Genomic DNA, 15,346 nt, shown 5'->3' with positions numbered 1-15,346 from the left:
AAGCAGATGCTAAAAAGCTACAAATAATCAGAAGTAAATGCTCGTACTGCCAGCATTTAAAATCCATGCAATCTCTCCATCTACCTTGTCAAAAAATACTTTTAATGAAACAAAGTTCTACTGTGAACAAAAAGTGTGGGGTGGGTGGGTGGGTGTGTGTGTGTGTGTGTGTGTGTGTGTGTGTGTGTGTGTGAACCCCAGATAGAAGACCTGATTTCAGATCATGTCTTTCATATGTCCACCTTGAATTCTGGGGGGGGGGGGGAGGGCGGAGACGACAGAAAGGATGACCAGACTGTGGAATGGCCTGCCAGAGGAGACTTGTCAACTTAACAGTCTTTTAGCATTTAAGAAAGCTATAAAGACTGATCCAGTGAAATTTTAGGATGTTTTTACGATGTTGTAATAATGTATACTATGTTTTTAATTCAGTTCTATGTATTTTATTCTTATTGTTGTTCCCTGCCTCGATCCAAATGGAGAGGCTGGTAAGAATTATTATTATTATTATTATTATTATTATTATTATTATTATTATTATTATTATTATAGAAAGGAGGGCAGAATCCCTGACATGTCCAGTTAAAATGATCAAGCAGCATGAGAATGATTTCTGGAGAGTCACTGCCAGTTAGAGTGGAGATGGACAAATAATCTGAACTGGTATTAAAGATGAGCAAATTTCAGTTGATGTCTCTTTGCATGTGTTCATCCCTATGTTCCATCCAGTTTCCACATTAATCGGCAATTGTTTTTAAAATCTACATAACAATTTGCAGTGTTTAAATAGCTATTTTGAATGTGTTCTCTCTAAATACACGTTAAGTGTATTCTTGAGCCAAGAACTGTGCTGGAACATTTGGGAAGTGTGAAAGCCAGTGAATTCCAATCCACACATTCGTCTAGGGGACACTGATGAGTTCTGTTGGCACTGGAATTCACAATGATTGAATTCCTTAAGCATCCCTATCTGGTATAAGGCAGCTTCCTATGAGAGTTTGATCCTAGTGCGCTAGGAAATGTCCACCATTATGATAGGTGAGGTATATACAATCGATCTCTATACATAAAGACATTTGCACGAATGCGCATACACATGGAATTCCTATGGCTGGCCTGTCCAATGAGATGGGTGGAAGGCAGATTTTGCTCTCGTTGCAATGATGTTATCAAGTACAGCACAAGTGATTCACAACCGATCACATACATGGGAGAAAGTAGAGGCGGGCACCCAGAACTCCACTGGGATGGGGCTAAACTGCTTATTGTCCCTACAACCTCCAATAATTCAGAATCAGGCCTGCTCCTCTCCATATCACTCCATCCTGCTTCTTGATCATGGTACAATAGGATGTTGGGAACCAGCATACAATTGTGCACACGGAAGTTCTAGTTTTTGCCATACTTCAGAGCAGATGTAACACATTCAGCTTTCTATATCCAGACCAAAGATAACTACTACAATTCCGAACATACTGGCTCACATAAATAAGAAACCAATGGCAACTTGTCATTTCCAACCCAAGGAAAACACTGCTGACAGTGATTAATGACATGGCAGAAGAATGAAAGCTCAGAGAAATCTATCTTGCATCTTGTTGCCTTGGTTTCTGCTCACTGCCTCAGCTTCTTCCACATTTCAGAGACTGATTTCTGAAATTTGTATTGAACACAAAATTGAGAGTTTATTGCTAATGGTTAGGGCATATTTCTCCCTTGTGAAGGGTTTTGCATTGATATCCAAGGTCTCCTGCTGGTCTAACTGCTATTGAAGTAATTCCCATTTTCTGCTGATTTCATGGTTCAACACCACAGACATTTACCTTCAAATACGAAACTTTGTCAAATGCATTATTCATGTTTATGAGGAGATGCAGCTAACAATTAAGAGTGTGAGCTGAGAAGCCTCTGATTAAAATTTTACCCTAGCTATAGCTAGGATCTCTCTCTCTCTCTCTCTCTCTCTCACTCTCACACACACACACACACACACACACACTTCTACAGTTGCTCTAAATGTTGTGGGAATAATAAATGTAAAATGCTGACACACTATATACATGTTAAGTATTATTATCTAAGTACACAAATTCACAAGCTTTGACGAACAAGCTAAGGGACTGCATAGCTGCCAAGGCCCAAGAGCTTTCCTGAGCTGTACCCTGTGTCAGTAGCTCATACAGCCTAAAACCCAGTCCTTGGAGGCTTTTGCACAGCTCTGTCTGATCTCTGCAGAACATTCAGGTCTAGGACCAAAATAGAATTTTCACTGAAAAACTGAGGTACTTTTTATGAACAATGTGCCAACGTTACGAGCTGGAAAAGGCAAATACCCACCATGAAAGCATGTGAATACGCACCCGATTCCAAACTAAGCTGAGGGGAGCTCTCCCATCACTAGTTACACATCTCTGAAAAAACTGGTTGCAGTTGGGAATGAGGATGATTACATCAAAGGCCATGTAGAAGTAGAGTACCTGTTTGCCTATATTTGCTTGGCACTAGGCAAGCTGTTAGTTTAGACAACTTTTCTAGCGCCAAGAAAGCTTACTGAATTACAGTAAAAAAATGTGCTTTTAGTAAATAGTGGTTTATCTGACAATATGTTGCCTCAAATTGAATGTCAAGGCAAGCACAACAGGTATTTGAAATAATTTCTGAAGGACCATCTGTTTACAAAGCAGTGAGTTCCCATAGATCCTCCATCACGGTCACAAAGTTGCCTCAACTAAGAGTGGAGATTTGCTTTGCGCCCTTCCTGAAGCTTGGCTGCCTGAGCTGGCTCAGTAAGAAGAGCTCGACAGAGCTGAATCTTAATGATAATTTTTCAGGTAGACCAACTTCTTCCCTTGATCGGCCACCATTCTCTATATACAGTTACAAATTTTGGAGAGGTTATGTTTTTGGATAAGTCGCAGCAGACACACTCCATCTGATTATGATGCTCGTAAGATGGTACATACCCAAGATCCCACTCTGCAAGTGTAACTAATGTGTTTGGAAACCAGGATTATAGAAAGAATTCAGAATGATCCTGTTCAGAGGACATGCTAAGCCACGGCGGTTAAACATTTTGAGCTAAACATTATGGCTTAGCATGTCATATGAACCATTCCAAACCATGTTGGCTACATAACCAGTTTAAACATGCTCACTAACCATTTACTGCAAAACATTTAACAGCCTAACCATAGTTTAGTGTGTTGTCCGAACAGGCCCAATATATACTCTGAGATAGGATGTTAAAAAACCACTTTCTATTTTATTTATATTCCATCCTTCTTTCACAAAATGTAAAGGTAACATAAAAGGGATCCCAGGCAGTTCCCATTCCAGGTATTAACCAGACACAGACCTGCATTGCTTCACAAAACATGTTTGTTATTTATTTACAATATTTATATACCGTTCAATATCTAAAACAGATTCCAGAGTGGTGAACACAGGTATAAACAGTAAAAGAAAGATTAAAAACAGCAAATTAAAATTGTTCAATTTAAAAACAATGGAACCAGAAAAACAGTGGTTAGTCAGTTGAGGAAGGCTTTTCGAAAGAGTGTTGTTTTCAGGAGGTACTGGAAGCAGCCTAGTTTTGGCACCTGCCTGACTTCTAGGGGCAGGGAGTTCCAAAGAGAAGGGGCCTCCACACTAAAGGCTTGTCTCCTGGTGGATTCCAATCGGGCCAAAGGTCCATGTGGAACCACCAGAAGCATGTCATCCAATGACTTCAGTGATTCGGCAGGTTGGTAAGGCAGAAGGCACGCTCTTAGGTGCTCTCTCTCTCGAGTGTTGGCACCTGCCTGACCTCCAGGGGCAGCGACTTCATCACATACCTTCAGATCATGTCCTTCTAAGCATCCAAGAGAAGATCCTATTTTCAGCTAGGCCAATGTCAAGATTTGAGTCAACATACATTACATTTCATGATAAGTAGGTTCAAATATCCACAAAGCATTGTCAAAATAGTCCTCATTACATTCTTGAGCATCCTTCACAATGGCTAGGGTGACACTATCAAAACCCACAATAGAGGAATATACACTAACCTAAGCTTTGGCTATTGGGCGATATAAAAAAATGGAATAAATAAATAAATAACATAAGCTCAGGAATGTACAACCCTGACTTTTGATAGGCATGACTTCCATGAAATTTGAGAGTCAGATTAACTATCAACACCAGAGAACAAGAGTGGTTTCCTCTAAATGCAGGCATGTATGCGCACACTGAGAAATGAGAACCTTAAAAGAGTGTAGGTCTGTTTCCTCATTCACCCACCACACATATGTCATACACATGGAGGAGGGAATGGGGACTACACCCATCAGCAACACTCTCAGTGTGCCCCCACCCACACAACATCTGTGTATTGAGCATGATTTCAGAAATAGGAGACTTTGCATATACAGCTGTATATGCAGCTTTCCTTCCCAATAATCTGTTGAATCCAAAGATGGACATGGGTCAGAAACATAGTCCCACTTACCCCTCCAGAAGGATGGTATACGTATGGAGAATGAATGAAAGAACAGCCCTTGTGTCAAGGAGTTTGCCTCCCCATTGCCTCTGGCCATGACTGTAAGCCAAAGTGCAATGGTGGACTAGTTGACTTGAGCACCCAAATGGAATGGTAGTATATAGAACTAACAAATAAAATAAATAAATGGGACTGTAAAAGAAGACATCAAAGTCTTAGTGAACAAAGCAGATTTTAAGGAGTGTCAGCTATATTCATAAAGTCCTTTCTTTTTACATTTTCCTTCCCCTGCTCAAAAACATCAATTTGTACTAAAATCTATAAAGAAATCTGACTGCCAGTTCTGCTCCTTTGATCTACCCAAATTTAGCGCAGAAGACCACACATTCCTGCATTCTCTCTAGTCATGCAAGAATAATTAAATCTATATGACCATGGTGTGTGTTGGCCAGTATCAACAGGAAACCTGATCAGGACCTGCAGCAACCTCTTCAATGATCAGACGCTAAGGAAAATCAGGGAAAATAAAAAGGCGACTGGAAAAGTCAAAAATGTTCCTCTCTTTCAGAGGGGGCAGGTTTGAGAGAATCCTGGGCAAAGTGTCCTCTGGTAAGATGTCGTCTCCTCCTCCTCCTCCTCCTTCTCCTCCTCTGCCAGTAGGCCCACTCTGCTCTTGTGGCATTACTTCAAAGTAGCTGGGTTTAGCCATCCTTTTAATGGCCCATAATACCCCTGAGCAATGACACTATGTCAGGGGGATTATAGGAAACTAAAATGTTAGCTAGGTCCTGCCACTGTACACCGGTTGGAGTGCCAAGCCAGAAAAAAGGGGACAAGGCAGGCATTAGCAGTGCTGACATTAGACCTAATAGGACAGAATAGAGGGTGCCAAAGTTTCTCTCCATATTATTCAGAAAATGGAAAAGAGGTTTCAGGAGAGGCATACCTAACCAAATAATTTTGTTTAACCTGTAGCAGGCTCACACACACAATAAGGTCCTGACAAATTAATTTTTCATTTCTTTATTCCTATACTACCTCTTCAATAAAAATAATAATAATCCAGGGGCTAGGTTACAATAGGTCCAAAAATAACACCAAGAGCAGCAATCAACAATACTGTTGACAACAGTAAGAGGCAGTACTAAAATTATCACAGCAAAAATAAAAAATGCATACCTAAAAGCTTAGAAAAATGAGAAGGACTTCATCTGTCATTTAAAAGCCTAGTTTAGGTGCCAGGCAAGTCTCCCAGAGACGGAATTCCATATGAACCACAACTATAGAGGCCACCTATTATTCACCTCCACAGAATATCTTAGCATACAGGCAGGTAGGAGAAGACATTGCCTTCAAGAATCCAGCTCCCAAATTGATTAGAACAACAAGAGGACAATGCTACCTTTGGAAAGAAAGCTTGTTTCTGCTTCATCAGGAATTAGGCAACCTGGTGCCCTCCAGATGAGTGCCCTCCACTATGAGACAACAAGTCTCACAGTGAACCGCCCAGAGAGCTTCGGCTATTGGGCGGTATAAAAATGTAATAAATAAATAAATAAACCCTAAACATTGCCCAAGCTGGCTGAGGCTGATGGATGTTGTAATCAACACATCTGGAGGGCATCATAAAAGGATGCTCTAGTGCTGTCACCAAACACACGTCCACAAAAGCCTTTATGCCCTCAAGTATCAAACACACATTTATTATTTTTAATAAATGTTCTGATACCTTTCATTTACACTGCAGTTACAACCCCTGTACATTACAGACATATTTACTACTACTGCAGTAAATAAAAATGACTGCATCCATATTTGAATCCTTCTAATATCAACAAAGAATCTTTGGCTGTTTGAGAGACTCTTTTCCCCATTCTCATAAAAAAACATGCAACTGCATTTCAGATAGTTATCATTTGCAAAAACAAGATAGCCCTACTAAGTTTCTCCTCTTCCTTTCCAGAAGCACTGGTTTTATTTTTCACCTCTCTCAATCAAAATGGCCTTGCAAATAAGTCCACAGAAATCACCACATTGCCTGTCCATATCTACTTGGATTAGTCATTTGTGACATATTTTCCTATACAAAAAAAAGTAAGTAACCAACCCTTCCAATTTCTGTATGCTTACCTGCTTGGACACCTGGAGGCAATTCTTACAAAGCAGGTGGGTGGCTAGTTCTGAGAACAAAGAAGTTTGTTTGAATTCTTTCCCTTGAGTTTAACATCTTAAATGCACTACAGCATTTAAGAAGCACAAACATACAAGGTAGCTGGTTTATAATGCTAACCAGCTGGAAGCTACTGCTAAAATGCCAACATTTTTGTGAACTGCCCAGAGAGCTTTGGCAATTGGGCATTATAAAAATGAAATAAATAAACAAACATTTTTTTAAAAAAGGGGGGGAGTATGTACTATGTTTCAACATAATGCTGTGACGTCACTATGATCCCTTATATGTTCTAACTGATTCATACAATTATTTACTAGGAAACTCTAGCATTATTTGGCAGACAGCCTGGAACCATATTTTAATGTGTTTTATAGTTTTAACCTATTTTAAATTATATTTTGCAAACCGCCTTGAGTGCCACTTTTTCATAGGAAAGTGAGGTATAAATCAAATAAATAAATAAATAAAATGCATCGGCTTCAATTGTTTTGAGCAGTTGTTTAAATGGCCTTACTAAAGCTTTCCATAAGGACAGAGGACTAGATCCAACATCACACAAGCAGTCCACTTGTGCAATGGTACTTTCCCACCTTCTCCCTCCTGCACAATTGCAGGGCCCTCAAGAGCAAACTTGAGAGTACATAGGGGGAGCTGCAGGGGAAGGGGAATATTAAACCCAACATTAATAAGTAACGTAAGTACAGACATTGAACACAGCAGTCTGTATATCCTAGTAAACAGGTATAGGATCTGGCTGTAACTCTGCAATCCTCTTACTAGCACTCAATCAATTTTTATTTATTTAAATTTAAATTATCAATGTGCAATAGGATTACTATGAAATTACACAAGAACTACTATTTTTAAAAAAGAAAAGACATCAAGAGCTGAAACTGACTCAGCTTGTCAATCCCAACTGCCACCTTCCTTTCTCCCCTTGAAGAAAGAGCATTTGGAAACAATCAATCAAGGGAATTCCCTTCAGATATTGGAAAGAGAGGGATGCTTTAAAGAGTTAGCTCTCTGGTTTTCCAGTCTGGTTGTGAAACTGACTAGAAAAATAATGATCAAAGGGCAGATTTGGCATTGCCTAGAAAAATTAAGCAATCATGCTTTCTAGTCACATTGTGAAAAGCACCAGAAAAATCAAGGGGTGTGTTTGATACTGACAAGAAAAAACAAGAGGGCATATTTCCCAGCCATGTTGTAGAACTGATGAGAAAAGGTCACAATCAACTTGCTCTGTGCTGGTCACACTTTTTTAAAAAAAACAACACATAAAAACATAACAGCCATGCTGATCAGGCCAAAAGCCTATCTAGTTCAGCATTTAAACAGTGGCCAACCACATGCCTGTGGGAAGCTCACAAGAAGATCACACTCATGCATGTGCATACACACACACAACCACACACACACACAGCTGGATGCTAAAATGGTGCTGAGAAGCAACCACTTCATAATGTCAAGAGAAAAAGTATGCGGAAATCATGAGGGGTCAGGAAAGGGGAGAACACAACGATTCCTGAAGTGTGCACAATCAGAGGGAATTCTACACGCTTAAAGTGGAAGAGCAATGACTGTCAGTGCTAGGAGGTCTCTATCTGGAAGCACCATAGATGCGAAAGGCTAATTCTAAAAGAGATTTAATGTCAACTTAGAAGGTATTTCCAAGAACAAATCATGATTTCTCGCTCCTCTGCATCAGAATTTGGAAACCATGTTACTATGGAACATGTGAAAGTAATTCCTAGCTCTTCTGGTTTAGTTTCAGGCCTGTTAAGCTCCCAGAAAACGTGGCTGTTCGTGTGTGTTTTTATGCTTTCAAATCTGCTTTTGCTCTTCGGAATGAGCACTAGCTGTAACCCATTTCATCACTGTTCTCCGGGCAGACATCCAGAGGCCATTACCTTACACCATGTTTTAAAAAGCACAAAAGCTCTTTCATTAAGGTTCAAAGAAAGTGCAAGAGAGCTATGTTGAACCTGGCATCACCTTCCACTTCCAAGTTCTGAAATGCAAAATAGTGAAGGATTTTAATTACCATCTCTCACTTAACTTTTATTGTCTTTGTAAGAACAAAAGCAGTACTCTGCATTTTAAATTCAAGGTGCACAAAATGAGATGACGATGAAGCCGTTTTTAGCTAACAAGGTGCTTCAGGCATGCTCAATAAGCACCTGGCAGGTGGTTAGCTATTGCAAAATCCAGGTGTTAGAAATATGGTATTGGATACATTTCCCTGTGCTCCATTTCCTTCTTGTACCATGAAAACTGAGAGTGCGCACAAGCAAGGGTCATGCACAGAAATGTTAACTTTAGTCCCAATAGCTAAAGCTTTGGTAACCATTTTGACAATACAGCTGAACAAAACAAGAAAAATGCTGTAGGTGATGCCCATACTGACCAACTCTACTACATGAATGGATGTGAAATGTTTATCTTGCTGTTTGCTGTGCTCACAATTTGCATCTTACCTGCGTAACAGAGTATTTAAGAAAGAAGTATTATTAGCCTGAGCCTGGATTTGTGCATTATAATGCAAAGTCATCTATCCAAATGGCCTGAGGGATTTGAAAAGCTTTTATTTATATACAACTCATGCTAACTCAGACATTATCAGATTCTTACAAGAGCGTTCCAGGGGTCAAGTCCTTACAAGACATAGACACATACAGGCCCTCCCTCCTCCCTCCCTCCCTCCCTCACACACACACACACACACACATAAACACACACACGCGCGCACACACACACAAAACAGCACTCATACTTGACTGAAAGTCAAAAGAGCAATTTCATTGCAGGTAGTATTTATTTATTGTGGGAACTGTTTAAACAATTCAAGTTAATATATTTATTTAGCCAATCATTTATGGAGTATTCTTCCACTTGCTACAGCTTTCCACTTCTCTCAGTAGTAAAGGTATTAATACACACACACACACACTAACAAACACACAGAGACTTAGCCTATCAGTAAAATCCAGTTCATTCTTTCTATATCAAGATCATAGCCACTTGTTTCATGTGTTTATTCAGATTTGACATCACAAAGGATTCCGACTTCTCTTAATCAGCTCTTTAAGTTTGTTACTGATGGTCTTTTCAATCTTTCCCTCTTTGATTCCTCTGTGCTCCCAATTCCCCTTCTGAGCCTGTTCAAATGTTGCTTCCCCCTTGAATCTCTAATGGACAGTGAGATTAGGAGCAGGTCTCAGACTCATAAGAACAGCCCTGCTGAATCAGACCAAGGGTCCATCTAGGCCAGCACTCTGCTCAAACAGTGGCCAACCAGGAACCCACAAGCAGGACACAGGTGTAGCAACACCTCCCACCCATGTGTCCCTGCAACTGGTGAATATAAGCTTACTGCCTCCGATACTGGAGGTAGCATATAGTGTCGAGGAAATCAAGCTAGGTGGTTCTTTTACTATGCCCCTAGGTGTAGGAAAATGGCCTATAATCCTTAGCTATATAAACCATAAAGTTCATGACTTCCTGTTCTTTTAAAACATATTTTTAATGCTGCAACTGCTTTTAGAATTAAGTTGATGCTGAAACTGTGTGACAAGACAGGCGGTGTCCACCCCGGCAGTTAGAGGGCGGAGGATGTCTGCAAGGCAAGATAACCGAGAAAGTAACAGATGGAGATGTTTTTCCTGTAACTGTGGCAATGTAGTATCTTCTAGTCAGAGAAGCATTCAAACTCTGTACATGCCTAAATGCTTGGCTTCTCATTGGTTGTTGTGTTTCAGAGCTGTATTATGATTGGTGGGAAAGTTCTGCCATTGTATCTAAGGGGAACTGACCCTATAAATATGTGAGCCTTTCCTAAAATTCTTGGGCAGTTCCTCAGGTCTTCTGAGACTGTCACTCTGCAGTGCTGCTTGTAATAAATCTTCTAAGGAGAGAGAAATTGTGTCTTGAGAGTCTGTGACAACCACTCAGCGAACCACAGGAACCCGTGGTTCCGGGTCCCACCACAATAGCCATCGGGACTAGTAGCCATGGATAGCCTTCTCCTCCAGGAATTTATCTGACCCCTTTTAAAGCCATCCAGATTAGTGGCCGTTACTACATCTTGCGGTAGCGAATTCCATAGTTTAACTATGTGCTATCTGAAGAAGAGCTTCATTTTATCTGTCCTGAACTTCCCACCAATCTCCCATGCAAACATGCAAGCATCTAGCAAATTCTACAACAGAAGAGATACCACAATCCAATAAGCCTCAAATTTTCAGTAATGTTGGGCAGAAAGCCTTCAAGTGCTTCATTTTTCTGCAGAAAATTTTCCATTTCATAAGTTTATTAGTAACAATGAACTGCAAATAAAGTATTAGACAGGCTTGGAAATTTCAAAGTTGTATTTAATGCTTTTCAGGTGATTATTCCTAGCAAGAATGCAAGAGAATATATATGTGTCATTGAAATACATATAAGTTGCAGTGTGAAATGGAACTAATAAATGGTGGCAGCAAGAGTGAGGCTGCCATAACAAGCATAGGGGAAGAGAATAGAACTCTTGTTGAAATAGATGAGTGGATGTCAGCATATCATGCAGGTCTCAGGATTGCTAAAATTAATTAATGCAGCCTTCCCCAACCCAGCACCTTCCAAATGTGTTGGGTTACAACTCCCAGCATCCCCAGCCACCCAGGTTGGCTGAAGGAAACTGGGAGTTGCTGTCGCAACCTATGTGGAGGGCACCATGTTGGGGAAAGTTGAATTAGCATGTCAATGTTTTTCAGTACCTTTCTCCACACTGGTCAACTATGCTACAATCAGAATTGGGGGAATGTGAACATTTCTCTGGTCTTTCTTAGCTAAGACATCATAGCAAAAGTACAGCTCTACCACATTCAGCTCTGCAGTGCCCATAGTATACAAGCACAGTCCTGCTACAAGAACTAGCATCTTCCCTTCAGGAATCTGACTGCTTTACTTCTTTGACCCTCTCCCTGTAAGTAATTTCTCCAAAGCCATGACACTTCCTGGGCATGATTTGCATAATCACTGCCCAACCACAACTTGTGTTGTCCGAACCCAGGGAGCATGGCTTCTTGGAAAGTTAAACAACCATCAAATAACCCTACAACAGCCCATGGGTATTTGCCGTGGCTCACATAGGCCACTGTGGCTTGTTTAAGCCATGGTGACTTGTTGTGATCATGCAAACCAGGTGATTACCTTGTCAGCTAGATACTGCCATTGGAGAGTCTAGTATTTAGTAATACTAAATTGCCACGGATAACCTCTAAAAAGGGAAACCAGATGTTACAAAGTTACTTCCTTCAGCAAGTAGGAGAATGCCGGATAACAGAAGACATGCAGGATACAGATGCAATAAACAAATTCTGAATCAAAAGGCAGGGCCAGTCAAATTGTTAAACCCCTGTAGTAGAGGAAGGCCAGGCCAGAATCACATTTAGACAGCAACACTTTAGGTTTTTTTCTAGACACTTTCAGTCCTTTCTTCTACTGTTGTCCTGGCTATATTACACAGACAGAGAGAAGGGCAAACCTCTTCCCCTCCACATTCTGACTCAGTGCAGGAGTTCACCTTTCCCTGCCTGCTCTCCTACCAGTGGGATGAGAAAGAATGGATTACAAACATGTTTAGATCTAACAGTGGAGTTTTATTACTCAGAGGGAAAAGCATTCAAAATTCATGATGTATAGCTGGCTGTTGTTCAGGCTCATAACATTCCAATAGGTATTATTAAATGGTCATCACAGTAAAGAATGAAAGCTTAATTTGAGAACTCTTGTTTCATATCTACATTGCTCCTTCATTTAGGATATTTTATGTGTGCTTACATCTGCAGTGATAATTTCTTAACTCAATAATTTCATCCAGAGGAGGGACTGAAAATGCTTCCTGATTGTGGGTACCAGAATCATCAAATTGTGTGCATCTGGACAATAAGATGCCTGGGACTTTTTCCAATACTGGGCCCACTATCCACCGTGTCATCCTGACACACGTAGTATTATCAGTTTTCTGAGTTTGTGCCCACATGGCTCCTGCCTTAGGTACAAACAGAGAGATTCCACTTGTGCATGACTTTAGAACAGCATATAAGCCAAAGAGTACACTAAGATGACTAGTCTGTTTGCAAAAAGAGAGCAAAAGTATTCCTTCGCCCACAGCATTAGCATAATAGACAATTAGCTAATGAATGGAAAGTTAAATATAATCTGTACCAAGGGAGATCTATTCCTTGTCCAATTAAAACAATTAACCATGAGCAAGATTTTCAATAAAAGGGGCAGGGTCCAGTTTCACTTGACCATCTGTGATGACAAAAAATTCTGAATATAAAATACTATTACTGGCAGAACAGAGGAGCCAACAAACATCTTAGCAATGAAGCAATTACTTCCAGCTCCAGAACGACAGCACCACAACTAGAAGGACAAGTAGATGGCAGCCACAAAAACTCCATCACCACCACCTTGCAAGATCAGCACTGCTTTCCAAACACAGATAATTGGTCACATACCTTGGATGCTTGAGGTGTTGAAATCACATGAACCGTGCTGGGTTTGACACCATTTGCTTTGGGTCTCTTATAGAGAGCAAACCTGCTTTTCCTACGCCCCCGATCACCATTAGGGAGGGAGCCATTGTACCTAAGAAGAAGACAAATACAGAAGTTATTTCACGCTGCCGGACATGTAGTGGAAGAGAAAGTTTAAAGTGATCAATGGAAGCTAGAAATGTGAAGGGCAAGGAGGAAAAGGGTTTCTTTTTCATTATTTGTTTTTTCTGGCCCTCCACATCCCTCCATTTCTGAGACATATGAGCCAAGTACTACTTCCACTCCAAGCCATCTGAAGAACTGGCTGGGATTCATGACTCTGTACTACCCTTTACTAATCTTCTTGCTATTCTAAGCACAAGGTTTTGCTTAATCCAAATACTATGCCTAGTTAAATTCTGTTAAATCAAGCCAAAGCACCAAGCGTCAGCTGTCACGTATCAACAAAAAGCTTCAAACCTACTCAAAAGCCAGACCAATGAGGTTTCATCTAAAAGCTCATGATTAATTTGGAATTAAGATTCTAATGTTTCCAAAATCCCCCAATAAGCACAAATTTGCCTGACTCTAGCTCTAGAGCAACCTGAAAACAAGAAACCTAACCTTTATGTAGAGTCTGAAACTCTTTGCACTGGCGCTTTTGAAAACCATAGATTTCATCTACTCCTGGAAAGCATTCTGTCCTTGTTATGAATTTTAACACAAGCTAATTTCAATAAGGCACAAACAGCATTCCAGTAGAATTATTTCTATTAGTAGCAACCATATTAAAGTCTGCAACAACCAAATGCAAATTTAGCTATAGAATCATGGTATCCTAGCACTCAGCTCTGAAAGTATTATTTTAAGGTTTACCCCACACACACACACACACACAAATGACCATTTACATTGATTTCCCATCAATTCCCTTCATTTCAATAGTGTTTACATACAAACCAAATCAAAATGCTTAAATTTTACCCTTCCCTTCTTTTCATCATGTAGCAGTTCTTTAGGGAACATGGATAAATCAGAAACCACAAAAATGATTGTTTCTGTTAAGACCTACAAGTTGGTGCAGATGCTGTTTGTTTGCTTATGCTGGACTCTTCCCCCCCCCCCCACAGGGCAAACTGCCATCTTGGCCCTGTGGGGAAGAAGAAGGACCGAGGGGACAGGAGCAGGCAGAAGTAACATCGGGGCCTGCTCCTGCTGGACTCTTCCCCCCCCCCCACAGGGCAAACTGCCATCTTGGCCCTGTGGGGAAGAAGAAGGACCGAGGGGACAGGAGCAGGCAGAAGTAACATCGGGGCCTGCTCCTGCTGGACTCTTCCCCCCCCCCACAGGGCAAACTGCCATCTTGGCCCTGTGGGGAAGAAGAAGGACCGAGGGGACAGGAGCAGGCAGAAGTAACATCGGGGCCTGCTCCTGCTGGACACTCTCTCTCTTTCTCTCTCCTCCCTCCCTCCCTCCTTGACTCCTTTTCCTTGTGTGTCATGTCTTTATTAGATTGTAAGCCTGAGGGCAGGGACTGTCTTTTTTGCTAAGTGTAAGCCGCTCCGAGAGCCTTTTTTGGCTGAGGAGCGGGGTATAAGTATGATAAATAAATAAATAAATAAATAAATGGAGGGAGTTTTTTTAACCAACGGTTGGTTATTTGGCTGAAATAACCAACGCAAATAACCAACGCTGTGCAGAGTTGGCTATTTGAACCACCGTGGCTATCGTGTTGTGTGGAGGTCACCACTGGTTATTCCTTCGCCACTGTTGGTTATTTCATCAGCCTCAGAGTCGCAAGGCAAGAGCAGTCAAAGCGGCAGGTGCAGCTCTAGTCTAGCCAGTACGATAAATTTTCAACAGCAATGACTGATGGGCTACTAGCAGGAGGATTGAGAGGGGAGAGAGGGCAGGAGATGAGTGAGCCAACTCAGCATGGACTAATAATCAACTCAACCCTGATCCTAATCCACACCACAGTTCATTATTATCATGTTGTGTGGGGAGTAACTGCTATATAAACAACTGTTGAGTTGTTTATTACCCCACCGTTGATTATCATGTTGTCCGAATGCAGCCAGAGAATGAGTGTTGAAGAACACCACTGAAGCACAGCCAGCTTTCTTTGCCTGAATTCATATTTTAAAAATGCATATCCAGCTTTACCTTACA

General features: G+C 40.9%; 1 protein-coding gene across 1 annotated transcript in view; it reads right to left on the bottom strand.

The window, feature by feature from the left end:
* PELI2 (pellino E3 ubiquitin protein ligase family member 2) overlaps positions 1-15,346 on the bottom strand; it is a 99,681-nt gene that overhangs the window by 45,630 nt on the left and 38,705 nt on the right. The window contains exon 2 of the mRNA XM_063118206.1: positions 13,157-13,286. Coding sequence (XP_062974276.1) covers positions 13,157-13,286 — 130 coding nt within the window. The remainder of the gene's footprint in view (positions 1-13,156; positions 13,287-15,346) is intronic.

Source organism: Elgaria multicarinata, chromosome 2 (assembly GCF_023053635.1).
Source record: "Elgaria multicarinata webbii isolate HBS135686 ecotype San Diego chromosome 2, rElgMul1.1.pri, whole genome shotgun sequence".
Taxonomy (NCBI): domain Eukaryota; kingdom Metazoa; phylum Chordata; class Lepidosauria; order Squamata; family Anguidae; genus Elgaria; species Elgaria multicarinata.
Note: the sequence above shows the minus strand (reverse complement) of the source record. Positions and strands in the feature narration are given on the sequence as shown.